This window comes from Dama dama, chromosome 33 (assembly GCF_033118175.1).
Source record: "Dama dama isolate Ldn47 chromosome 33, ASM3311817v1, whole genome shotgun sequence".
Classification (NCBI taxonomy): Eukaryota; Metazoa; Chordata; class Mammalia; order Artiodactyla; family Cervidae; genus Dama; species Dama dama.
Genome location: NC_083713.1, coordinates 18,621,229 through 18,644,395, shown reverse-complemented (window position 1 = coordinate 18,644,395; position 23,167 = coordinate 18,621,229). Strand labels below are relative to the sequence as shown.

At 38.4% G+C, this 23,167-nt stretch overlaps 1 protein-coding gene across 4 annotated transcripts in view; it reads left to right on the top strand.

The window, feature by feature from the left end:
* Nucleotides 1–23,167, top strand: part of ITGA4 (integrin subunit alpha 4) — a 90,311-nt gene that overhangs the window by 16,550 nt on the left and 50,594 nt on the right. For 2 of the 4 annotated variants that reach the window (XM_061135231.1, XM_061135234.1), the window contains exons 3-10: nucleotides 6,917–7,023; nucleotides 7,119–7,248; nucleotides 9,533–9,600; nucleotides 10,885–11,014; nucleotides 12,590–12,675; nucleotides 13,300–13,362; nucleotides 13,455–13,592; nucleotides 17,624–17,735. In XM_061135231.1, the coding sequence (XP_060991214.1) occupies nucleotides 6,917–7,023; nucleotides 7,119–7,248; nucleotides 9,533–9,600; nucleotides 10,885–11,014; nucleotides 12,590–12,675; nucleotides 13,300–13,362; nucleotides 13,455–13,592; nucleotides 17,624–17,735 (834 nt within the window). The remainder of the gene's footprint in view (nucleotides 1–6,916; nucleotides 7,024–7,118; nucleotides 7,249–9,532; nucleotides 9,601–10,884; nucleotides 11,015–12,589; nucleotides 12,676–13,299; nucleotides 13,363–13,454; nucleotides 13,593–17,623; nucleotides 17,736–23,167) is intronic. The other 2 variants (XR_009691725.1, XM_061135232.1) reach the window with 2 other exon arrangements.

The window sequence follows — 23,167 nt, the reverse complement described above, 5'->3', positions numbered from 1 at the left end:
AACCAAGGAGGGCAAAAAGATATTACTATTATTTTCTAAATGGAGTAGTTTCTTTTCAAATATTGTATAACACAGGAAATGGCGAAACCATGTATATTGCAGAGCAGTTGCTCACAAGTCCAGATGCACACTACCATTACCTGGGGAACTGTGTGAAAGATTCTGAAGTCTGAATCTCGATCTGGGCATATCAGATCTGAGCCAGAGAATGGGACCAGGTGTCAGCATTTGTTCGAAACTCCCCCAGCTGATCTTGATAGCCAGTCAGAGCTGAGAATTACGTGAAAAGGCGTGGCCTCCAGTGCACAGAGGTGAAGGAAATGCTCTTGAGAGACTCAGAGCATAAGCTGGTGATGTGGTCTGACTCCTCTGCCAAGATCCTGCAAGCACTGCCGAAGTGGAGGGCGAAAGTTGCTCAAAACTAAGAAGAGACCCAGCTCAGTAGTGGAGATTTATAAGCTGTTCTTCCAGCTGATTTTGTCTTGTTACCAGGGCTCAAAGTAGCTCAAGATTATTGCTGCTGTTGGGTGCTGCCTGTGACAGAAGCAGTGTTAGGACGTAGAGAGAAGAAACTCAAGTAAGCGGGAGTCTGTGTGTTTGTTCATTTTCCAAGTTTGTGACTCTTAAGTATGAGAGTCTGAGCAGTGATGACACTGTGATGTCACCTGGGAGAGCTAAAACTAAACCAGAAAGGATGGGAAGGGGCGTAATCTGTGGACCTAGAAAGCAGTTAATGAGATAGGAGTCGCTCTAGTCTCTATTTTAAAGTCAACAAATAAGAGAACTCAGCTGAGAAACAGATGATGATTCCCTATTTTTCTGTATAAAAACTTTAAAAACTTCTGGGCCATTTTCAGTGCAAGTTCGACGCATGAAGCCGGGCACTCAAAGCCAGTGCCCTGGGACGACCCGAGGGATGGGGTAGGGAGGGCGGGAGGGGGGTTCAGGATTGGGGGGTACATGTGCGCCCATGGCTGATGCGTGTGGATGTGTGGCAAGGGCCACCACAGTGTGGTGAAGTGATGGTCCTCCAATTAAAATAAATATGTTAATCAAAAAGAACTTTGGAGGCATTTTCATGCTATTTACATGGCATTTTGTGGTTTTAAACTATATGTTTATTGCATACATATTACTATAGGTTTTTAAACTTTGTGGTGGCATCTCTAGAACAGGAAACTTGTGTCTAAATATTGGCCGTAATCTTAATGGAACTGTTCATTAAATATACTGCATTTTAAAGTAGTATAAATACATTATAGCATCAACATATTATAAAGAGATAATACATTGTTTGTGACCTCTGTTCCCTCCTGTCTTTAATTTCCCTCCTGCACAATTGCTTCATAAACTGAATGCTAACTAATTTTAGAAAGACATTGGTATTTTCAGAGAAGATACTTTATTGGAGTGTCTTTTGGGATGTTGTTGTTCAGTTGCTCAATTATGTCCAACTCTTTGCAACTCCATGGACTGAAGCACGCCAGGCTCCCCTGTCCTTCACTATCCCCTGGAGTTTGCCCAAACTCATGTCCATGGAGTCCATGATGCCATCCAACCATCTCGTCCTCTGTCGTCCCCTTCTCCTCCTGCCCTCAGTCTTTCCCAGCATCAGGGTCTCTTCTAATGAGTCAGCTCTTTGCATCAGGGGGCCAAAATACTGGCGCTTCAGCATCAGTGTGTTTGTATGTGTGTGTGAGTTGCTCAGTGGTGTCTGACTCTTTGCGACCCCATGGACTGTAGCTCACCAGGCTCCAGTGTCCATGGAATTCTCCAGGCAAGAATATAGGAGTGAGTTGCTATTATCTTCTCCAGGAGATCTTCCCAACCCAGGGATCAAACCCAGCTCTCCCACATTACAGATAGATTCTTTACCATCTGAGCCACAAGGGAAGCCCTCAGCATCAGTCCCTCCAATGAATATTCAAGGTTGATTTCCCTTAGGATTGACTGGTTTGGTCTCCTTGCTATTCAAGGGAATCTCAAGAGTCTTCTCCAACACCACAGTCCGAAAACCTCAATTCTTCAGTGCTCAGCCTTCTTTATGGTCCAGCTGTCACATCAGTACATCAGTTCAGTTCACTCAGTCATTCGTGTCCAAATCTTTGCTGGATCATTTAAAAAGCAAAAGAGTTCCAGAAAAACATCTATTTCTGCTTTATTGACTATGCCAAAGCCTTTGACTGTGTGGATCACAACAAACTGGAAAATTCTTCAAGAGATGGGAATACCAAACCTGACCTGCCTCTTGAGAAATCTGTATGCAGTTCAGGAAGCAGCAGTTAGAACTGGACGTGGAAAAACAGACTGGTTCCAAATAGGGAAGGGAGTACGTCAAGGCTGTATATTGTCACCCTGCTTATTTAACTTATATGCAGAGTACATCATGAGAAACGCTGGGCTGGATGAAGCACAAGCTGGAATCAAGATTGCTGGGAGAAATATCAACAACCTCAGATAGGCAGATGATACCACCCTTATGGCAGAAAGTGAAGAGGAACTAAAGAGCCTCTTGATGAAAGTGAAAGAAGAGAGTGAAAAAGTTGGCTTAAATTCAACATTCAGAAAACTAAGATTATGGCATCCCGCCCCATCACTTCATGGCAAATAGATGGGGAAACAGTGGAAACAGTGACAGACTTTATTTTGGGGGGCTCCAAAATCACTGCAGATGGTGATTGCAGCCATGAAATTAAAAGACTCTTACTCCTTGGGAGAAAAGTTATGACCAACCTAGACAGCATATTAAAAAGCAGAGACATTACTTCATCAACAAAGGTCCATCTAGTCAAGGCTATGATTTTTCCAGTGGTCATGTCTGGATGTGAGAGTTGGACTATAAAGAAAGCTGAGTGCCGAAGAATTGATGCTTTTGAACTGTGGTGTTCGAGAAGACTCTTGAGAGTCCCTTGGACTGCAAGGAGATCCAACCAGTCCATCCTAAAGGAGATCAGTCCTTGGTGTTCATTGGAAGGACTGATGTTGAAGCTGAAACTTCAATACTTTGGCCACCTGATGCGAAGAGCTGACTCATCTGAAAAGACCCTGATGCTGGGAAAGACTGAGGGCAGGAGGAGAAGGGGACAACAGAGGATGAGATGGTTAGATTGCATCACCAACTCAATGGAGATGAGTTTGGGTAAACTCTGGGAGTTGGTGATGGACAGGAAGTCCTGGCATGCTGCATTTCATGGGGTTGCAAAGAGTCAGACATGACTGAGCATTTGGACTGAACTGAACTTTGCGACCCTATGGACTGTAGCATGCTAGGCTTCCCTGTCTATCACCAACTCCTGGAACGTGCTCAAACTCATGTCTATTGAGTCAGTGATGCCATCCAACCATCTCATCCTCTGTCATTCCCTTCTCCTCCTGCCTTCAATCTTTCAGCATCAGGGTCTTGTCAAACGAATCAGTTCTTCCCATCAGGTGGACAAGGTATTGGAGTTTTAGCTTCAGCATCAGTCCTTTCAATGAATATTCAGGATTGGTTTCCTTTAGGATTGACTGGTTGGATCTCCTTGCTGTCCATGGGACTCTGAAGAGTCTTCTCTAACAGCATAATTCAAAAGCATCAATTCTTTGGCGCTCAGCTTTCTTTATAGGCCAACTCTTGCATCCAGACATGACTACTGGAAAAACTATAGCTTTGACTATATGGAACTTTGTTGGAAAAGTGATGTCTCTGCTTTTTAATATGCTGCCTAGGTTTGTCATAGCTTTTCTTCCAAGGAGCAAGTGTCTCTTAAATTCATGACTGCATTCACCATCTGCAGTGATTTTGGAGCCCAAGAAAATAAAGTCTGTCACTGTTTCCATTCTTTCCCCATCTGTTTGCCATTAAGTGATAGGACTGGATGCCATGATCTTAGTTTTTTGAATGTTAAGTTTTAACCCAGCTTTTTCACTCTCCTCTTTCAACTTCATCAAGAGGCTCTTTAGTTCCTCTTTGCTTTCTGCCATTAGGGTGTCATCTGCCTATCTGAAATTATTAATATTTCTCCCAGAAATCTTGAGTCCAGCTTGGGCTTCATCCAGCCCAGAGTTTTGCATGATGTACTCTGCACGTAAGTTAAATAAGCAGGGTGATGATATATAGTCTTGACATACTCCTTTCCCAATTTGGAACCAGTCCATTTTTCCATGTTCAGTTCTAACTGTTGCTTCTCGACCTGCATACAGGTTTCTCAGGAGGCAGGTAAGGTGGTCTGGTAATTCCATCTCTTTAAGAATTTTCCACAGTTTGTTGTGATCCACCCAGTCAAAGGCTTTAGTTGTAGTCAATGAAGTAGATGTAGATGTTTTTCTGGAACTCTCTTGCTTTTTCTTTGATCCCACAGATGTTGGCAATTTGATCTCTGGTTCCTCTGACTTTTCTAAATCCAGCTGGTACATCTGGAAGTTCTTGGTTCATCTACTATTGAAGCCTAATTTGAAGAATTTTGAGCATTTCCTTGCTAGCATGTGAAATGAGCACAATTGTGTGGCAGTTTAGGCTTTCTTTGGCGTTGCCCTTCTTTGGGATGGAGTGAAAACAGACTTTTTCCAGTCCTGTGGCCACTGCTGAGTTTTCTAAATTTGCTGGCATGCATGCAGCCCTTCAACAGTGTCGTGTTTCAGAATTTGAAATGGCTCAGCTAGAATTTCATCACCTCCACTAGCTTTGTTTGTAGTAATGCTTCCTAAGGCCCGCTTGACTTCATACTCCAGAATGTCTGGCTCTAGGTGAGTGATCACACCATCATGGTTATCCAGGTCATTAGGATCTTTTTTGTACAGTTCTTCTGTGTGTTCTTGCCACCACAACTTCGAGTACATGAATCCACCATTTATCATCTATTTTTGACATCAATTAAAAAAAAATAGAAGTTTTAGTAAAAAGTCAAACATTTGTATCATAATGAAAATTAAAATTTGTTTGTTATGCTTTCACTTTCTTTCAATTACATGGACATAATGTAGCCATAGTAACAACTTTCTTTGTTAGACTTGACCCACACAGTGCTACAGTATAATTGTCTTTCTCTCCTTCCCTCCCCCTTGTCCCTTCTTTGTTTTATTAACTTGAATAGAGCAACCTTATGCTTCCATTCTTGATCAAGGTTTAGGCTGCAGCAGTATCTCTTTTCCGTTCCAAGTTGTTGTTTAGTCGCTAAGTCATCTCTGACTCTTTTGTAACGCTATGGACTGTAGCCCACCAGGTTCCTCTGACCAGGGAATTTCCCAGGCCAGAATAGTGGAGTGGGTTGCCATTTCCTCCTCCAGGAGATCTTCCCCAACCCAGGGTTGAGCCCATATCTCCTGCATTAGCTAGCAGACTCTGTTACTGAGCCACCTGGGAAGCCCATTCCAAGTAGCCATTGCTAATCAAGCCCAGCCTTGTTTTTCCAGACTTATCCTTAGTCGTCTTCCTCTGTCTCACGCTCTTGGCAGGCACTACCAGGAGGTGGGAATTGACATTACTGTTCTGCAAGAAACTTGGCCAAAAAAAAGATGAGCCATATAGCATAGCAATGGTGTTCCAGATCATGAAAAACACCTGGGGTAGTCAGGGCCTCACTTAGACCTATGAAATCAATCTCCAGAGAAGGGGCTAAGAAACTTCAGTTTAGCTATGTCAGAGGGTTGGTTTGTCCTGAACTTCATGGTAGAGAATGAACAAATGTATAAAATATATACACAAATATCTTTCCACACTCCTTAAATTCTCTGTTACCCAGGAGACTTACTGCAAATAATTTCACTTTCCAATACTACATTATCTGTGTAAGTATTCTGAGTTTGCCCAGGAAGCTTTATCTAGGGGTTAAGATGATACGTGCCTAATGATTTGGAGTATGGTACCTATCAATGAATGAAATTTGGTACTAAAATTAAGTTTAAAAACCCAAGTTCCATGTCTTTATCCAATCAAATTGATGCAAATGTATTTATCTGCCTTTAGAATTAAGTTCAAGTGGAATGGACATGTCACGTTGCAATTAAAGTGTGTGGAAATAGGCAGCAAAAGGAATCTTAATATGCTGCATCTTATTCTCCCTCAAAACCAGTTACTTGAAATCACAGTTAATATGGGATCCCAGCCATAAAGCAAAGAAATTATTTTAACAAAATAAGAAAAAAGTCACTGGGAATATCACTTTTTTTTTTTTTTTTACGTTTTAGAAGTATTACTTATGTGTAATATTTTATTTTTGGCTTTCTGGCTATTCATGTCTTTGTCAAAGTGCCTTCTGAAGTTTTTTGTATACTAAGATAATCCAGTTTTTCAAAGTCTTTTTTCTTTGTTGAAAACATCACAGTTCCACTAACTGTAAACCATAGGGCAGTTTGTTTAAAATGGTAGGCATTATTAGTATGTTAATTATATACAGCTGCTTCCCACAGTCATCATCTTCCAGCTTCAACAAAGTGTGACTTAAATGTTGAGGACCATATTGTAGTCCTTCTATTCTTAGTGTCTCAATATTTGAAACATTTTAGAAAGTGCTCTGGTAATGTTGCTTGCATTGCTAGTAAATGATCAGAACAAAGGTGCACATTCTTTGCCAAGCATTACATAATGCAGTTAAACTTGTACAACCCATGTTGGTTTAAACTGGTTTCCCCTCTCTTAGTCATGCTGGTTAGCTGTCTCCTATATCAAGGCCATCTCTTCCTGGTATTACCAATCAGAGGTCTTTTCTACAAACAAAAATCACAGTGAGAGAGCAATTATGTTAGCACAGAGTAACTCATGGTTACCCCCACAATGTGCACCGGATATATGATGACAGGGAAGCCGGGAAAGACGGGATTCCCCAGAAGCTGGAGGAAAAAACACTGGGGATAGGCATGCATGCTTGTTTTCTCTGTTATTCTAGAATAACATTGTTTTCAAGATAACTGCTCATTAAATTATTTTCCAATGCTGTAGGTAGCCCTTTTGGAGATCCTTGTGGAAAGACTTGCTTGGAAGAAAGAGATAATCAATGGCTGGGGGTCACGCTTTCCAGACAGCCTGGAGAAAACGGCTCCATTGTGGTAGGTTGCTGGGATAGTTCCCTGATCACATCGTGAAACCAGATACCCTGGGTGTGACTTTCACATCATTTGGTCTATTTTTATGTTTTATTCAGACTTGTGGGCATAGATGGAAAAATATATTTTACATAAGGACTGAGTCTAAGCTCCCCACGGGTGTTTGCTATGGAATGCCTTCTGATTTACGGGCAGAACTGAGTAAAAGAATAGCTCCATGCTATCAAGGTAAGGTATGCTTTTGATATTAACTGGATCAAGATAAATATGTGAATGTCTTTCATTTTTTTTTTTTTTCAATTTTGGATACTTGGTTAGCCGTGGGAGGATCTTTGAAAATAGCTATGTTCTCTTTAATGTATCATATTATTATTTCCCTTTTCTTTTTTTTTTAATCCAATTGCAGTTTCAATTTTCAAAAATGAACTGTGAGATAGTAAAACACAGGGAAGCCTGGTGTGCTACAGCCCATGGGGTCACAAAGAGTCAGACACGACTGAGCGACTGAACAACAACTGTGTTTTTTTGAAGCTAGGAATTCTGCAAACTATTTGTTTGAATAGTTCTAGCATCTAGTTGATAATTTTCCATTTTAGCATTAAATATATTCTCAATTAAGTAAAATTATGAAATAGATTGAAAAATCTGATCAGAAGGAAGAAAATTGTTTCTTGCTTTAACTTCCAACAAGATTCAGAAAAATTTAAAATATAATTGTGGGCAGATCTTTTCCACTCACTATGTCTTTTTTTTCCCCTTGAATTCACTTACTTTCTTTGCAACTGCAAGGAATTGGGAATGTAAGTTTAAAAGGTCTTTCCCATAAAAATTTTAGGTCATAGTGCATACAGAGCCAGGAAATAAACTGAAACAGCAGTTGGAGGTGAATGTTAACAGGGCACTGAAGAAATGATACCTGCAACAGAACTAAAATTCTGAAAATGTGTCTTTAGAAAGAATATATGTGAATGCCAGTTTCCAGGTTTTTTTAACCAAAATAATTACCTCAGCGTCCAAAGGAAATTTCTATTACTTGACAAAACTTTGAGCAATAGCCAAATTGCGTTGATTCTATTAATGCTGGACTCTTTCATGCCTGGAATTTGATATCATAGCAAAGGTTATATCATCTGTGTTCCTAATTTGTCTTTGAATGCCAAGAAGATAAAAGGTGGATTTTAATTTCTTAGTTGCAGTAAAACTTACTCTAGCTATTATCCCATTTTTCATAATAGTTTATGGTTAACATTTTAAAATATTTCACAGTTGGGGCATTTCTCTCTGGTTGACTGTGGAGGCCCTCATGGTCATTTGAGATCTTCCAGTCTCTCTATAATGCAGACTGACCAGCCGGAATCATAATCTCCAGTCCAGACGAGGCCTTTCCCCTTGCTGATTTCGGTTTCCTTCAAAATCAAGTGCACGGAAGTGGGATGATAGGAATTAGCTGTATAGGCTGAAGAAATCTGTTTTGACAGTCTAATAGAGATGCAAGCTAAAGATACCCTTCAACTGCAGCAGCCGTCCTCATCTAGCTGGCCCCATGTCTGGTGCTTTTAACTGACCTAGCAACCACTTCTGACTGTTCTAATCATCTGAGATAACGCACTTGAATGCTTCATGTGCTGCAATTCTTGTCCTGCTGCCGGCTGGTTCCTTCACTAAATGCTGGTGCCTCTGTTGGTGTAGATTTTGGTCCCGTACATTTTTTCATGTGTTTTCTGGATAACTTTATGCAAGGGTTGATAATGTCCATGGATGACAATGTGCACTCCTACGAATATATACATATATATATATATATACATATATATATATATATACACACACTTAGCCACATCCTATGGGGGAAAAAACCATGATGGCAGAAACCTAAGACAACTAAAAATTACACTTAAAAAATATATAGGAGCAGAGAAAATAGAAAAAGGAATTAAAAAACATGACAAGGAGTGGTAATTATAAATGACTTAGCAATATATTTAACATTTCTGGTTATGAAAACAGAGTGCCATGTCTTTGTTTGGGTTTTGCTAGAGTTTTGCTAATGTCAGTTCTACAGGAAAAGCAAGCTCTGTGCCCATTGTAACTTTCACAAAGCACGCATTCGTGGGGGCTTTGTAAGAGGAGACCCTCCATCTCCATGCAGATCTTGACTTTACTGTTTTCAACTGGGCAAAATCTAGGAAGCCTACTTTAAATGGAAGCCTGGACTGGAAGCCATGAAATCCTATCTCTGTCTTAGATGCTCATCTGACAACTTTTTGTATATCGTTTGTTCTTCCCCCGAAAAAGAGACTGCATAAATATTTCTATTGCTATTTCATAGGGATATTTTGAAGGTCAATATGGAAGAGATTTGTGGCCTTAAAGTTTACTACTTACTAAGTTTTAAAATAATGTTATTGTAAAAGATCTTAAAAGGCATACTTATAAGAATTTATACATAAATTATGCAGATTTTGTCTTTATTTTAAAATGAAATCTTCATTGTTTTTCTACTTTATTTTAGATTTTGTGAAACAGTTTGGAGAGAATTTTGCGTCATGTCAAGCTGGAATATCTAGTTTTTACACAGAGGTAATAGTCCAAAAATAGCTGCTATAGATGCTTACATATAGAATTTTAATTCTTCTGAAGACTTAGAAGACTGATATTATGCTTTGAAATAAAGATTGAGTAATACTCAAATAATATATCTCTTAAATTTGAGTATATTACAGATTAATTTTTACCACTTGATATTCAGCATAGGTATTGATAAAATAGTAATATTTAGATGGCTGTGTCACCCAAGACCAATTAAAAGTCTACACTTTAAAGAAAGTTACTTTCATTAAGGATTTAACAGAAATCAAAAAATAGCCATAGTCATTTGTTAATTTAAGCACTGAAAATATCTAAGTATGTTATTTTTAGTTACTAATTGGGGCGGAGCATATGTTAACATTTTTCATTAGAAGTATGAGAATTGGGAGATTTAAGAACTTGATAATATCCTCTTAAATAAGATATGTTCCCAAACTATTATTTTCTTTCTAACACTATCACATAGACAGTTTTACTCAACTCCTCAACCTCCCACTTTCTCTGAGTAACCCCTTATGAAGTTATGAATGCTTTCTAAATCTATGTAGCCAGGCTGTATCAAACTATAGGTTAATAATTTCCATAAATATTGCCTAGTGTGGAAAAATAATAATGCTTTCTTCCTTACTTTATGTTTAAATTGACCTCTTTTTTCAAAGTTTGGATCGTTTAGGAAATTTAGAAATGTCAAATAGATTTAATTGCTGAAAGTTTTCATATTTCACCAGACAAATATGTCTACTCATTCCAATCTTCCCTCTGTTTCCTTTCTCTAAATTCCTACGTTTATCATCAAATATGTCCCAATTCCTTTTGAGTTATATTTTTCCAAGCTAACATTATTAAGGAACTTAGTCATTGACTTTTTGCAAATTGAAATAAATTAAGTCCATTTTTTACTCTTTGGCAGCACATGATTATCTCTGTAATGAGCACTAATGAATTACCCAGATATGATTTACTTTAATAGAAACCACATTGCCTTTTTCCCCACAGCTTACTCTAGTGTTCGGTGATTCTGCCTTTGATTGTAAAGTCCAGTAATGAGTGTGAAGTGAGAGTTTCGGCCTTTCTTCTCTGAAATTCTCATTTTAGGTGAAAACTCACTAGCTAGCTTCTCTGGCTTTTTCGGGCATGCTCTTAAAGTCATTAAATGCTTATATTTCAGAAATTTATGAAAATTATTTTTGTCACTGTTTAATGTGTGTATCTGGAGGAGGTTTCGAGTGGCGAGATTACACTTTTAAATGATGATAAATTTTCTTTTTCTTGCAGGATGTCATTGTGATGGGGGCTCCAGGATCATTCTATTGGACTGGCTCTCTGTTTGTGTACAATATGACTACAAATAAATACAAGGCTTTCCTAGACAAACACAACCAAGTAAAATTCGGAAGTTATTTAGGTACTGTAAAAATCGACAAACTTGAATTATCACTGCCTTACAGATACTAGTAATTATAAATAAGGGAAATTATATCTTCAAAAGATCAAAATGGCCAGTGGTAACTAAAAAGCCATTTCAGAAACTGCCTCTTTAAGGCTATAGTCTATGAAACTTTAGTTAACTTAATATTTTACATATGTCACTATTATCATCCATATATAATTCTTAGATTGGAACTCCTGGTTTAATTTATTCTTTTGCAGTAAGTCACTTGTTAAGTTTATATTTTTATACAGTCAACTTATTATTATAAAAGTAACATCTAATGAATGCCTGCCATCTCTTAGGAGCTTTTGTAAATATTCTACATGAATAACTCATTTAATCATGTGAATAAGTAAATACAGTTTCCTTAAGGACCAGCTGAAAATCAATGGGGCTGAGAACAGCATTGTGGGTGAATGGGTAACACTGTGAAGAGTACGGGTCTAAAAACAGCTCATTGACCTTTGCCTCATAAGCTCTTAGAATATTTCCCAGAGCATAACTATTTTTATCCTTCTTCTTCTTATTATTTAATAAGTCAGCAGTAGGATAATCTATAGTCCTTATTTTTATAGAAAGTTAAGATCTTTTTCTGGCATTAATTCCCTTGTAGTAAAAGGAATGCTTTTCCTATAGCTACTTAGGATATACAGATTTGTTTAAACCTGCTTTAATTGTAAACAGCCTATACTCAGAAATAATTACAATAAGAAGAAGCAAGATTTTCCCTGTCTTCAAACAGAAAAAATTTAGTTAAAAACAGAGGAAGTTCATTTACAATTCAGCATTTACTTGTTGAAGGGTGAAGGATATGCTGAAGCATTATAAAAAATGTAACAGCTTATATCTTTTATCACATAATAAAATAAGAATATTTTACCTTTTCTGTAGTCATACAATTTTATCATAATAGAAAGGTTTCAGGCAAGAAAAGTTGAAGTTTAGGAAGATTTTTTTTACATGAAGTTCAAAATATTATATTTTACACTAAAGTTTCTGTTGTAATCTTAAGTTACACTAAAGTTTCTGTTGTAACCTTAGAACATGTCTAGCATGTCCTGACACTGCAGAGACTAACAAACCATGTTTAAAGATGCTAGCTTCAGTTTCTAAGGTTTAAAAATATAAGCCATATTGGTGGTGGTTTAATTGCTAAGTTGTGTCCGACACTTTGTGACCCCATGGACCGTAGCTCAGCAGGCTCCTCTGTCCATGGGATTCTCCAGAGAGCATACTGGAGTGGGTTGCCATTTCCTTCTCCAGGGGATCTTTCCCACTCAAGAATCAAACCCAGGTCTTCTGTATTGTAGGCAGATTCTTTCCCAACTGAGCTACATATTAGCATACATATTAATAATTGCTTAGAGCATATGATAACCAATTTTGAGTATTGCTATGCTAAATATTCTTAAAACTCTATTTAGTCATTTTGAATTCAGTCTTAAAATTTAATTCTGAATGGATTTATGATTCTTTAAGTGGATTTATGACAATGAATTTCACCCATTCCAAATGACGATTCTCATACCTCCATCCATTTTCTTGAAGGATACTCAGTTGGAGCCGGTCATTTTCGGAGTCAGCACACTACCGAGGTAGTTGGAGGAGCCCCTCAACATGAACAGATTGGTAAAGTAAGAATTACATTTTTAGAATTTATTCCTTCAAAATGGTTCAAATAGATCGCATGAGAGAATAAGATGTTAAAGTACGATCTGCAGAATTTCTCAGCAGTGAAGCTGGAAATGATGAGCACTGTACATTTAGTGGTAAGATTGGTGAAAGTCATGTGGCTTTTAGATGAAATTGAACAGAAAAGCTTTCAGGAAGATTACACAAGTTAAATGAGGCTCTTTCTTATGAGTAACTGTTTCTGAGATGGAATTTTCTCAAGATTCCAAGGAATACATTTATGGTTTACAAGTTTATAGCCGAAGAGAAATTGAGGCAGCTACATTCCTGGTACAGTTGTGGTAAGACTAGAAAGAACAAAATGTTACTTCTCTTTCTAGTTTTTGTTACATTATTACATGAACCTCACTTTGAAAATTGAGACAAACAACATTTCCTGTGTTCTCTCTGAAGGAACAGTAGGATTATTCCTGAGAACTTGGTTCCCTAAATCTTTTGTATCACTCTGAAAAGATTTTTTTAAAAAGATATTTGAGCAGTTACAAGTTATGGAAATTAATGTTTTGAATGAAATGTTTTTAATGTGAGGATCATCTAATCTTTCCTAATTCTTTTTCCCATTGCAGGCATACATATTCAGCATTGATGCAAGAGAGCTAAATATCTTACATGAAATGAAAGGTAAAAAGGTAATATGTCTCTAACTTTGGTATCACTGAGGGCTTTGGTGAGTAACTCTTGCTTTTTTCTCAATGACTGGATCTGGTTTGCCTTGGAGCAGCTTGGGTCTTATTTTGGAGCATCTATCTGTGCCGTGGACCTCAATGCAGACGGCTTCTCAGACCTGCTTGTGGGAGCCCCCATGCAGAGCACCATCAGGGAAGAAGGAAGAGTGTTTGTGTACATCAACTCTGGTTCTGTAAGTCTGATCGTGCGCAGATTGGAAGCTGTTTATGGGATTTTAATCATACCTGTTGCTCTACTTGCTCCAAAGTTCTGAGACTATAAATTTTTTAGGCTTACTCTACTGATGAAAGTAAAAATTGTGATATTATACTAATGCTTTAAAAATGAAATGGGACGTCATGATGAATGGGCTGCTGACCCATTTTGATATCTTGAAAGTACGAGATCAGTTGTCTGGAGTTTCTCTGTACACAGCTTGTATGTGTTTACTCAGGGAGTTGCAGTTTCTTCCAGTTGCATTGGGCAGTTCTGATTTGAAAGAATGACTTTTATATGGCCCTAAAAATGTGGATGTCCTATTAGTTTGACGGTGAATGTCCCCATATAATTTGGTAACTATAAAACACTACTAGACATAGAAGATAAAGTATGAACTGTTTTTAATTTCTTGATTTGAAAACAATTGAAAACAAGATGTATTCTGATAAGATATTAATTTACTCAATTCATATAGATTATATTCCCGATAAGAATGTAAAACTGGCATAGTTTATTCCAAAGCAGATGTAGTGGTTGTAGAAATAACTGTTTACTTGCTTATGATTGAGTTTTCAATTCTAGGGGTATTTTGGAGTAGAATCTGACCGCTTGACAATTCAGTTTAGGGAACGCTGCTGGCTTTATCTTGCCAGTCTGTCTTCTTGGCATCAAATCAAAAGAAAGAATTGATAAGGCCTTAATGGGGTCTTCTTGGCCTATATCTTTGATTTAAGAGCAATGACAGGTTTGTGAGAAAATTAGTGCATTTCTTAAGTCACAGTATTTTTAATTAACAAAATCTGTTTCTGGAAAGTATTTTGTTTAATCAGTGATTTCAGAGCATTTAATAAACATGCATATTAAGCACTATACTAAACTCATTACAATTTAAGAGACAAAATAGTCTTATAAAGCTGAGAGATCCTTTAAGTTCCAAATATAGAGCAGGAAAGTCATTTATGCACTGGCATATCCTAGACTGTTTAAACCTAAATTGAATAGTAAAACAGTATCATCTGTGAAGTGATCATTTGTTATCTCATTAATAGTGAAATCAGGAGTTACTTTTTCTTGTATAGATATTTCACATTTTCCTTTCAATTAATGGTCTCCCTAATAGAAGCCACATCCTCATTTTACATACTTTTATTTCTTTTTACAACTAAAGTTTTTGAGAACAGTTTAAACAGTGGTATAGATAACTAGTATAAGGCAATAAAGAACCATTTTTTCCCATTGAAATCTTCAGCATTTCCAATATGAAAAACAGATAAAAGTGAAGTGCCTTTGTTTAAAGGGCAAGGGAGGAGTTCTCCCATTAGACTACCCTCTTGTTCACTCTTCACTTCTACAAACCACTCAATAGAGGTATTGAATACTGGGGTTGATTTCATCATTGATTTCCACTATTAAAACCTCTGTGATAAGTTATTCTTCCTTTGTTGCCTTCCAACTTCTTGTTCCTAACTGTGAAAAGACAATAACTACTACTTGACATTCAGTTTAGTTCAGTTCAGTTGCTCAGTCATGTCTGACTCTTTGCAACCCCGTGGACTGCAGCACGCCAGACGTCCCTGTCCATCACCAACTCCTGGAGCTTGCTCAAACTCATGTCTGTCGAGTCAGTGATGCCATTCAACCATCTCATCCTCTGCTGCCCCCTTCTCCTCCTGCCTTCAATCTTTCTCAGCATCAGGGTCTTTTCTAATGAGTCACTTCTTCGCATCAGGAAGCCAAAGTATTGGAGTTTCAGCTTTAGCATCAGTCCTTCCAATGAGTATTTAGGACTGATTTCCTTTACGATTGACTGGTTTGGATCTCCTTGACGTCCAAGGGACTCTCAAGAGTCTTCTCCAACACCACAGTTCAAAAGCATCAGTTCTTCAGCACTCAGCTTTCTTTATGGTCCAACTTTTACATCCATACATGACTACTGGGAAAACTGTAGCTTTGACTAGATGGACCTTTGTCACCAAAGTAACATCTCTGCTTTTTAATATGCTGTCTGGGTTTGTCATAGCTTTTCTCCCAAGGAGCAATAGTCTTTTAATTTCATGGCTACATTTACCATCTGCAATGATTTTGGAGCCCAAGAAAATAAAGTCTGACACTGTTTCCACTGTTTCCCCATCTATTTGCCATGAAGTGATGGGACCAGATATCATGATCTTCGATTTTTGAATGTTGAGTTTTAAGCCAGCTTTTTCACTCTCCTCTTTCACTTTCATGGAGAGGCTCTTTAGTTCCTCTTCACTTTCTGCCATAAGGGTGGTGTCATGTGCATATCTGAGGTTATTGATATTTATTGGTGTGGTTTGCTATTGTCTGTCTGTTCTTTTATTGGCGTGTAGACACTGTGTGCAGAGGAATCGTATGTTTTATTTACACCTATTTCATCAGGGCTTGAAAGAATCCTGGATAAGTTAGGTGCTCAGTAATTGTTTTTGAGTGAACTGAAGGAAGAATGATACTTGAATGAATGCTGGCTTCTACTTCTGGTGAAAGAGCTCTCGGGGGTCCTGAGTGAACTCTTGGTTGCTGTTCTGTGACTGGAGAATACTTGAAGAAGAGTGATCACCAATTCTTTAAACTCTCCCTCTGAAACTCAGTGCCCTTGTGTTGCCTTATCTACTCATCCTCTCTGGAGCCTCTTATGCCTTCTGCTCTTTAAATTGGGTATTTCTCTATGAACAAAACAAGAATCAAATTTTTTTAGCTAGAAAATAAAAGGTGAAGGGCACTTCACAAGGGAAGAATATGTGTGTGCTATGGAAATGATGAACAGACTTGTTTGAGGAGTTAGAAGATCTTTGATGAGTTGTGCATGGGTTTTTTTTTTTTTTAATACAAGGGAGTGACATGATCAGAGTTTGGAAAGAGAGCTGGAAGCTGTTATTGCCACAACTCCTACTAAAACATTGTGGTGGTGGTGGTTTAGTCGTTAAGTTGTGTCTGACCTTACGACCCAATGGATTATAGCCCTCCATGTTCCTCTGTCCATGGGATATCCCAGGCAAGAATACTGCCATTTCCTTCTCCAAGGAATCTTCCCGACCCAGGGATCGAACCCAAGTCTCTTGCATCTCCTGCATTGGGCAGGCAGATTCTTTACCTACTGAGCCACCAGGGAAATCCGCTGAAACATTATTTCATGTCTAATAACTCACTTTCTAAAATCAGAGACAGCAGTTGATCAACTCCTACTACAGCGCTGCTGGAAAAATATTCCCAAGGCCAGTCAGTCGTGCTGCTCCTCAACTCAGAAACCTTCAGTAGCTCTGTCTGGTTTTCTAAGTTGAGAGTAAATTTCTGCCAGCAGTCAAAGTCCTACTCCATAAAACTCCAGTCTTACTCTTTTTGTCTTATTCATTTGCACATACTGCTCATTAGCCAAGTAAGCCAACGTAGCCAAGTTCTTTGCAATTTGTATTTTGCTGGTCAGTTTCCCTCTGTATCAAAACTTTGCCCATTCTTTGGTAGCCACCTTGACAACCACCTCCTTTATGAAATCTCTGCTGGCTCTTACAATTAATATGCTCTCCTTGCTTGCTGATATTGCAAAGCAGTACCTCTTAGTCATTTACATGCTTGTGCTATGCCTTCCCTTCACTGGGGGCTTCTTCAGGGAAGGGAGTGTCTTACACACTTATTGCCTTGTCCTCTTTCACTCATCCATCCTTTGTACAGTGCATTGCCTTTATTAGGAACTCACTAAATATTTGTTCAATTGAATTATCAAAATAATTTATTGCATTTTCAAAGCTAGGGATCATGAGTTTGACATTTTTTTCTGTCCTCTGAGCTCTAATCATACTATTGTATGTGTTGACATACTTGATAAATATTTATTGAATTGAATTGAGATGTGTGTACTAAAGCTCAGACTAATTTGTCCAACCTGTTTGAAGCATTAAGAAAAAAATCCATATCCAATTACAATAGTAAATCATGTGTCAAGTTGTCAGGGAGTGTTGTAATGACACTTTTCTCCCTGTTTCTATCTAGGGAGCAGTAATGAACGAAATGGAAACAGAGCTCATTGGAAGTGACAAATACGCTGCAAGATTCGGGGAATCTATAGTCAATCTTGGCGACATTGATAATGATGGCTTTGAAGGTAATTAAAATTATTTAATTTGGTACTTGATTTCCACTTTTAAAAATGGGACATGGGAGAGAATATAATTGGAGTTTTATGTTGTTTTTCTTCTATAAAAAATGGAGGCAGACTGGTATGCTAAGTTTTTTTTTCCCTTTAGTGCTATACCCAATTTCTTCTCAGTTGTCAACTATCCCGTCAACAAAGAGTGATACTCAACATACCTCATTTCATTGATTCTAAGGCAGCATTGGTGCTGGTGGTAAAGAACCCATCTGCCAGTGCAGGAGATGTAAGAGATAACAGGTTCCATCCCTGGCTTGGGAAGATTCCCCCAGAGGAGGAAATGGCAACCCACTCCACTATTCTTGCCTGGAGAGTCCCATGGACAGAGGAGTCTGGAGGGCTACAGTCCAGAGGGTCTCAAAGAGTCAGACACGGCTGAAATGACAGCACGAGGCAGCTTTGATTATAAGTTGTTTTAAGTCATTATTTTATGTGCCCCTAAGAAATGGTGCCTCTTAAACTGTGACTCACTATTTTTCTATTTTAAGAAGAATGCTGATTTCAGAAATGTGAAAATGTGGAAGAAAATGTGTATCACAGACTCACCGGATCATATATTTAACTATCAGTATAGTAAGACACGGATAAAACCCAGTAGAGGCTGGCTGCAGAGCTTTAGCCAGGCTCTGAAAGCCCCTTACTGTGCCAAGCTTTCCTTGTTCAGGTTGTCCTGTTGTGGGGAAAGGGGGGCTGATGGTGGGAGGCTGGGGATCCCAGGAGAGAATCCTGAGTGGTAGGAAGGGAGAAATGGGCAGACTCGAAGACAGTGGCTGGTGGCCACCTGAGAGGGACGCACTTCAGTAATGGGATGGATGGTCTCACCAGCTCTGTGACTGTTGCCAAGGTAGCAGTCGTGCTGTTGAAGGATCTGTCTCTACCAGCCTTCTCTCTTAGGATGTGCTTTCTTCAATCTAGTTCTACGTGGTTGACTACATCTATTAAAACTGTGCCTAAAATAATGAATGGGTTTGTAAGGAGAGTGTATAATTTCTGGAGTTCAACAAATAAGTATTTGATATTTTCAAGGCACAGAATTATCTTCTAGAAATGGTTTTTGGCAATTGGTATCTGGTAGAAGTAGGTCAAAACTTACTTGTATACTGGACATAATTGAGGAAGTGCTGTAAATGCTCGCTTTGTATCTTGTTTTGCCTAAATGCTTCATTCTACTTTAAATATTTAAAATATGTTATTCTACAAGGAGAATGCTAGTTAGCTATTGAAAATATGCTTCCAATGAGCTCTCTTGAATGCGAAATAGTATAATTTGGTCTACAGATACCATTTCTAGATTTTACTATTTTTAAAACAAAAGGCGATAAAAGTATGTGTGTATGTCTTTATGGTTATGATTACACATTAAATTTTACATTAAAATATCTATAAAATGTAAAGATGGATATTACATTTCACAATTAATCAAAAATTCTGTGATGTCTATTGAGGACTTAGTTTTTGTCAGTTGTACCACGCCAGCTATAGAGTATGTGCCATAATGAATATAAATGAAGGAAATAGTGGCACACTTTTTTCAGTTTTACATTCAAATGGAATATCAGATTAAGACATGAAAAAATTGCTTCCACATCCTGTCTTAATTGACAGATCTGAAGAAGGATATTCACTATTTTGATTGAACATATTTGTGCATGTGCACATGAGGAATGATTTTTGGTAGTATCTAAATGTCAGTGATGAACTTGAATTATTCTTATAAGCAGACTGGGTTATAAAAATGTGATGGATAGTAGGCAGGTTCCCTTATCAAAGTCACTCCAGTACTTGGGAAAATCCAAGGCAATTTTCTAGTTATGTGAAGGACAGGCAGAAAATGTGTTGTCCAGGAGACTCAGAAAGGGGGAATTCAGAGGAAATCTTCAGGGCACGATGCAGTATGTGAGTGAATATGAGAACCCTGGGTTTCATACAGAACTTTGTGTCTTGGAGTCCTCAGCACGCATCTTCTAAATTCTATATACATGGAAGATTATTATTCAAATGCATGTTTTCAGTATTCCAGCATATTTTGTGCTATTTATAATTTCATATATAGTTCACAACATATTTACATCCAGTGGCCATATTAATTCTGATTCATTTTAGTGCCTGTTTATAATACCATATATCTTTTACTAATTCAGTTTTTTCTTCCAGTTTTATTGAGATATAATTGCATATAACATTGAATAAGTTTAAGGTATACAACATAATGATTTGATATATGTGTATTGCAAAATGCTTGCCACAATGTTTAGTTACCATCTATCACCTCACATTGGAGAAGGAAATGGCAACCCACTCCAGTGTTCTTGCCTGGAGAATCCCAGGGACGGGGGAGCCTGGTGGGCTGCCGTCTATGGGGTCGCACAGAGTCAGGCACGACTGAAGTGACTTAGCAGCAACATCACCTCACATAGTTACAAATCTTTTTCCTTGTGATGAGAACTTTTAAGATCAACTCTCTTAGCACCTCCCAAATATACAATACAGTATTGTCAGCTACAGTCACCATACTGTATATCCCCAAGACTTAACTGATCTTCTAATTGCCAGTTTGCGTTTTTTGACCGCCTTTACCCAGTTACCCCACTCTGCATCCTCTCTCTGACCAACAACAATCTGATCTCTGTTTCTTTGTGGTTTTTTCCCCCCTAATTCCACATATGAGTGAGGTTACACAGTATTTGTCTTTGTCTCTCTGACTTACTTAGCATAATGCCCTCAAGGCCCATCCGTGTTGTTACAAATGACAGAATCTCCTTCTTTTTTATGACTGAGGAGCATTTCTGTTTTGCCCATGGGTATGTGTTTTCTGCATTTTAGATGCTAGCCAAGACCATGTTGGCTTGGAAGTAGGCTGAGTGTGTTCTAGCTCTTCACTGAGGTCTTTAATTCCATCCTACCATATCTGCCTGGGTGAGCCAGCCAGGCATCTGTCTTTTATTTTTTCATTATGTGCTTCCCTCTTATTTTTCCCCGTCTTCTAACTTAGTTTATTTTTCTGGGATATGAGTGAAGTCACTTCGTGTTCACGGAAGGGTACGTGGGATTGTGTAGAAAAGAGAGGAGAACCCTACCTGTTTCTTTGCCTTCCACCTCCAGTCTTAGACGCAGATCAAACTTCCGGGCCTCTTACTGTGCACGGCTTGTAATGCTTTACATAGTAGACCTCAGTTATTTTGGCATTCATGACATCACTTTTTTTCCTTCAAAAGGAAAAAATTAGAATTTATTAGAATATATTTCCTGTGTCCTTAGAAAAACAAAACAAGCTATTTTCTCAGATGATAATCAACCAATTTGACAAGAGTCCAGCAGAAACATTTCACAGAATAGGTAATAGACAAACCTATTCAACCAATGTGACCAGACAGACAGATTGATAGCATTTTAGCCATAAAATGGTTCTGGCAAGTTATTTCCGGTGTATGTTTTCCAAGTTGAGCCTGGAAAGTGGAAGTGTTAGTTACTCAGTTGTGTCCAACTCTTTGTGACCCCATGATGGGCTGTAGCCTGCCAGCCTCCTCTGCCCATGGAATTCTCCAGGCAAGAATACTGGAGTGAATTGTCATTCTCTCCTCCAGGGGATCTTCCCCACCCAGGGATTGACCCTGAGTCTCCTGCGTTGCAGGCAGATTCTTTAGCATCTGAGCAATTCATCTGACTTTTAGACTGTATCTTTGAATATTTTTTTGAGCCTAACCATAATAAAGTTCTACAGTTGTGAACTATCTGCTGTATCAATTTATGTGGTCCTGAAATTCTTATATATTATCAAGTCACATATTGAACATTTCTTTCATACAGTAGAGGAACACATGCTAGGAGGGGAGGGTGTGGGGCATAACTCTATGTTAATGATTTTATAGAGCGTGGTGATGGAGGGTGCAGGTTCTGGGGCCGTACTTCAGGGTTTAAATCCCACTGTACCACATCTTACCATATCCAGGCTTCCCTGATGGTTTACATGGGTAGAGAATCCGCTTGCAATGCAGGAGACCTGAGTTTGATCTCTGGATCAGGAAGATTCCCTGAAGAAGGGAATGACAACCCACTCCAGTATTCTTGCCTGGAGAATTCCATGGACAAGAGGAGCCTAGAGGGCTATAGTCCATGGGGATACCAGGAGTCAGACACAACTGAGCGACCAACACTTTCATGTACTACCACATGCTGGCTCTATAACCTTTAGCAGGTTTTATTCTGGACCTCAATTTCTTCATCTATAAAAAGTGAGGATCAAAAAGTATTTGACAGAGCTGTTGAGAGAGTTACATGAGTTCTAGTGGGTTATGTGAGAATAACATGAATTTTGTATGTTAAGCCTTTAGCACAATGCCTTCCTTGTAAACAGAATATAATTACTAGCCGATGTTAAGATTATTATGGTCATACTAATGATAATTGTTATGGTTTATACTATCAGTGTAATAAATGTTCAAATGAAAAATAAAAGGAGTTGTCAAGTATCTCCATGTTTATTCTCTATGTTTTGTCCCAACTGAGTTGCACAGGCATGGGAAAAGCATTTTATTATTAATAATGTATTCTCCTTATTTCTATAATGATAGCTAGAACTTTAGGACATTATATAATAAATCCAAGTTTCATCTTAGGAAGGAAGAGTTTGTGTCTATATATAAGCCAGAGTCTGAATATACTTAAATATCTTCTGCTTGGAAATAATTGATCTGGGCTGGCTTAATAGTTCAGCTGAAAAGGTTCATTTGTATTGTTTCAAGATATTTTTATTAATATAGATAACTTGTGCTAGTAACTGATAAATAGAATTCTTGCAGTATCAGCTTTATAACCCAACTTGCTATCTTTTCCTGTATTATCATCAAGAATCAAGGTACAGAATCCTGTTAAGAGGTGCTCAGGAGTAGCCACATGGTTGAAGTATAACCCCCACCCGCCATGAATGACATCGCTAAGTGGGCTACTATCCAGCGGCTACAGGATGCTTCCTCCCTCGCCCTTTCCTCACTCACCCTTGTCTCCCTCTTTCTCTCCCCTGCTTCCTCTCCCTCCCCATTATGTTGCTTGATTTATTCAGTCTGCACAGAAATGGCTCCAACTGTTCCAAATTGTCAATCTCTTGTGTGCCAAGCTGCCTCTCTGTCCCCTACAATGCACAGGCTGTGTCCTCTGTCCAAACATTGCCTTTTTTCACCTGGCTCTGACCTACTATAATCGAAGTCTTCCCTAATTTTCACCACCTTTTCCCTGCATGCCAAGTTATTATTTTTACTTGCTCTACTTCCCTGTTAGACTATCAGTTCCTTTTTGTGATACTGTCCTGTAGAGTCCTGTAGATGCTCTGACAAGTATCTGGTATGCAGTAGGTGCTCAGTAGTTTTCCACTGAATGGATAAATGAAT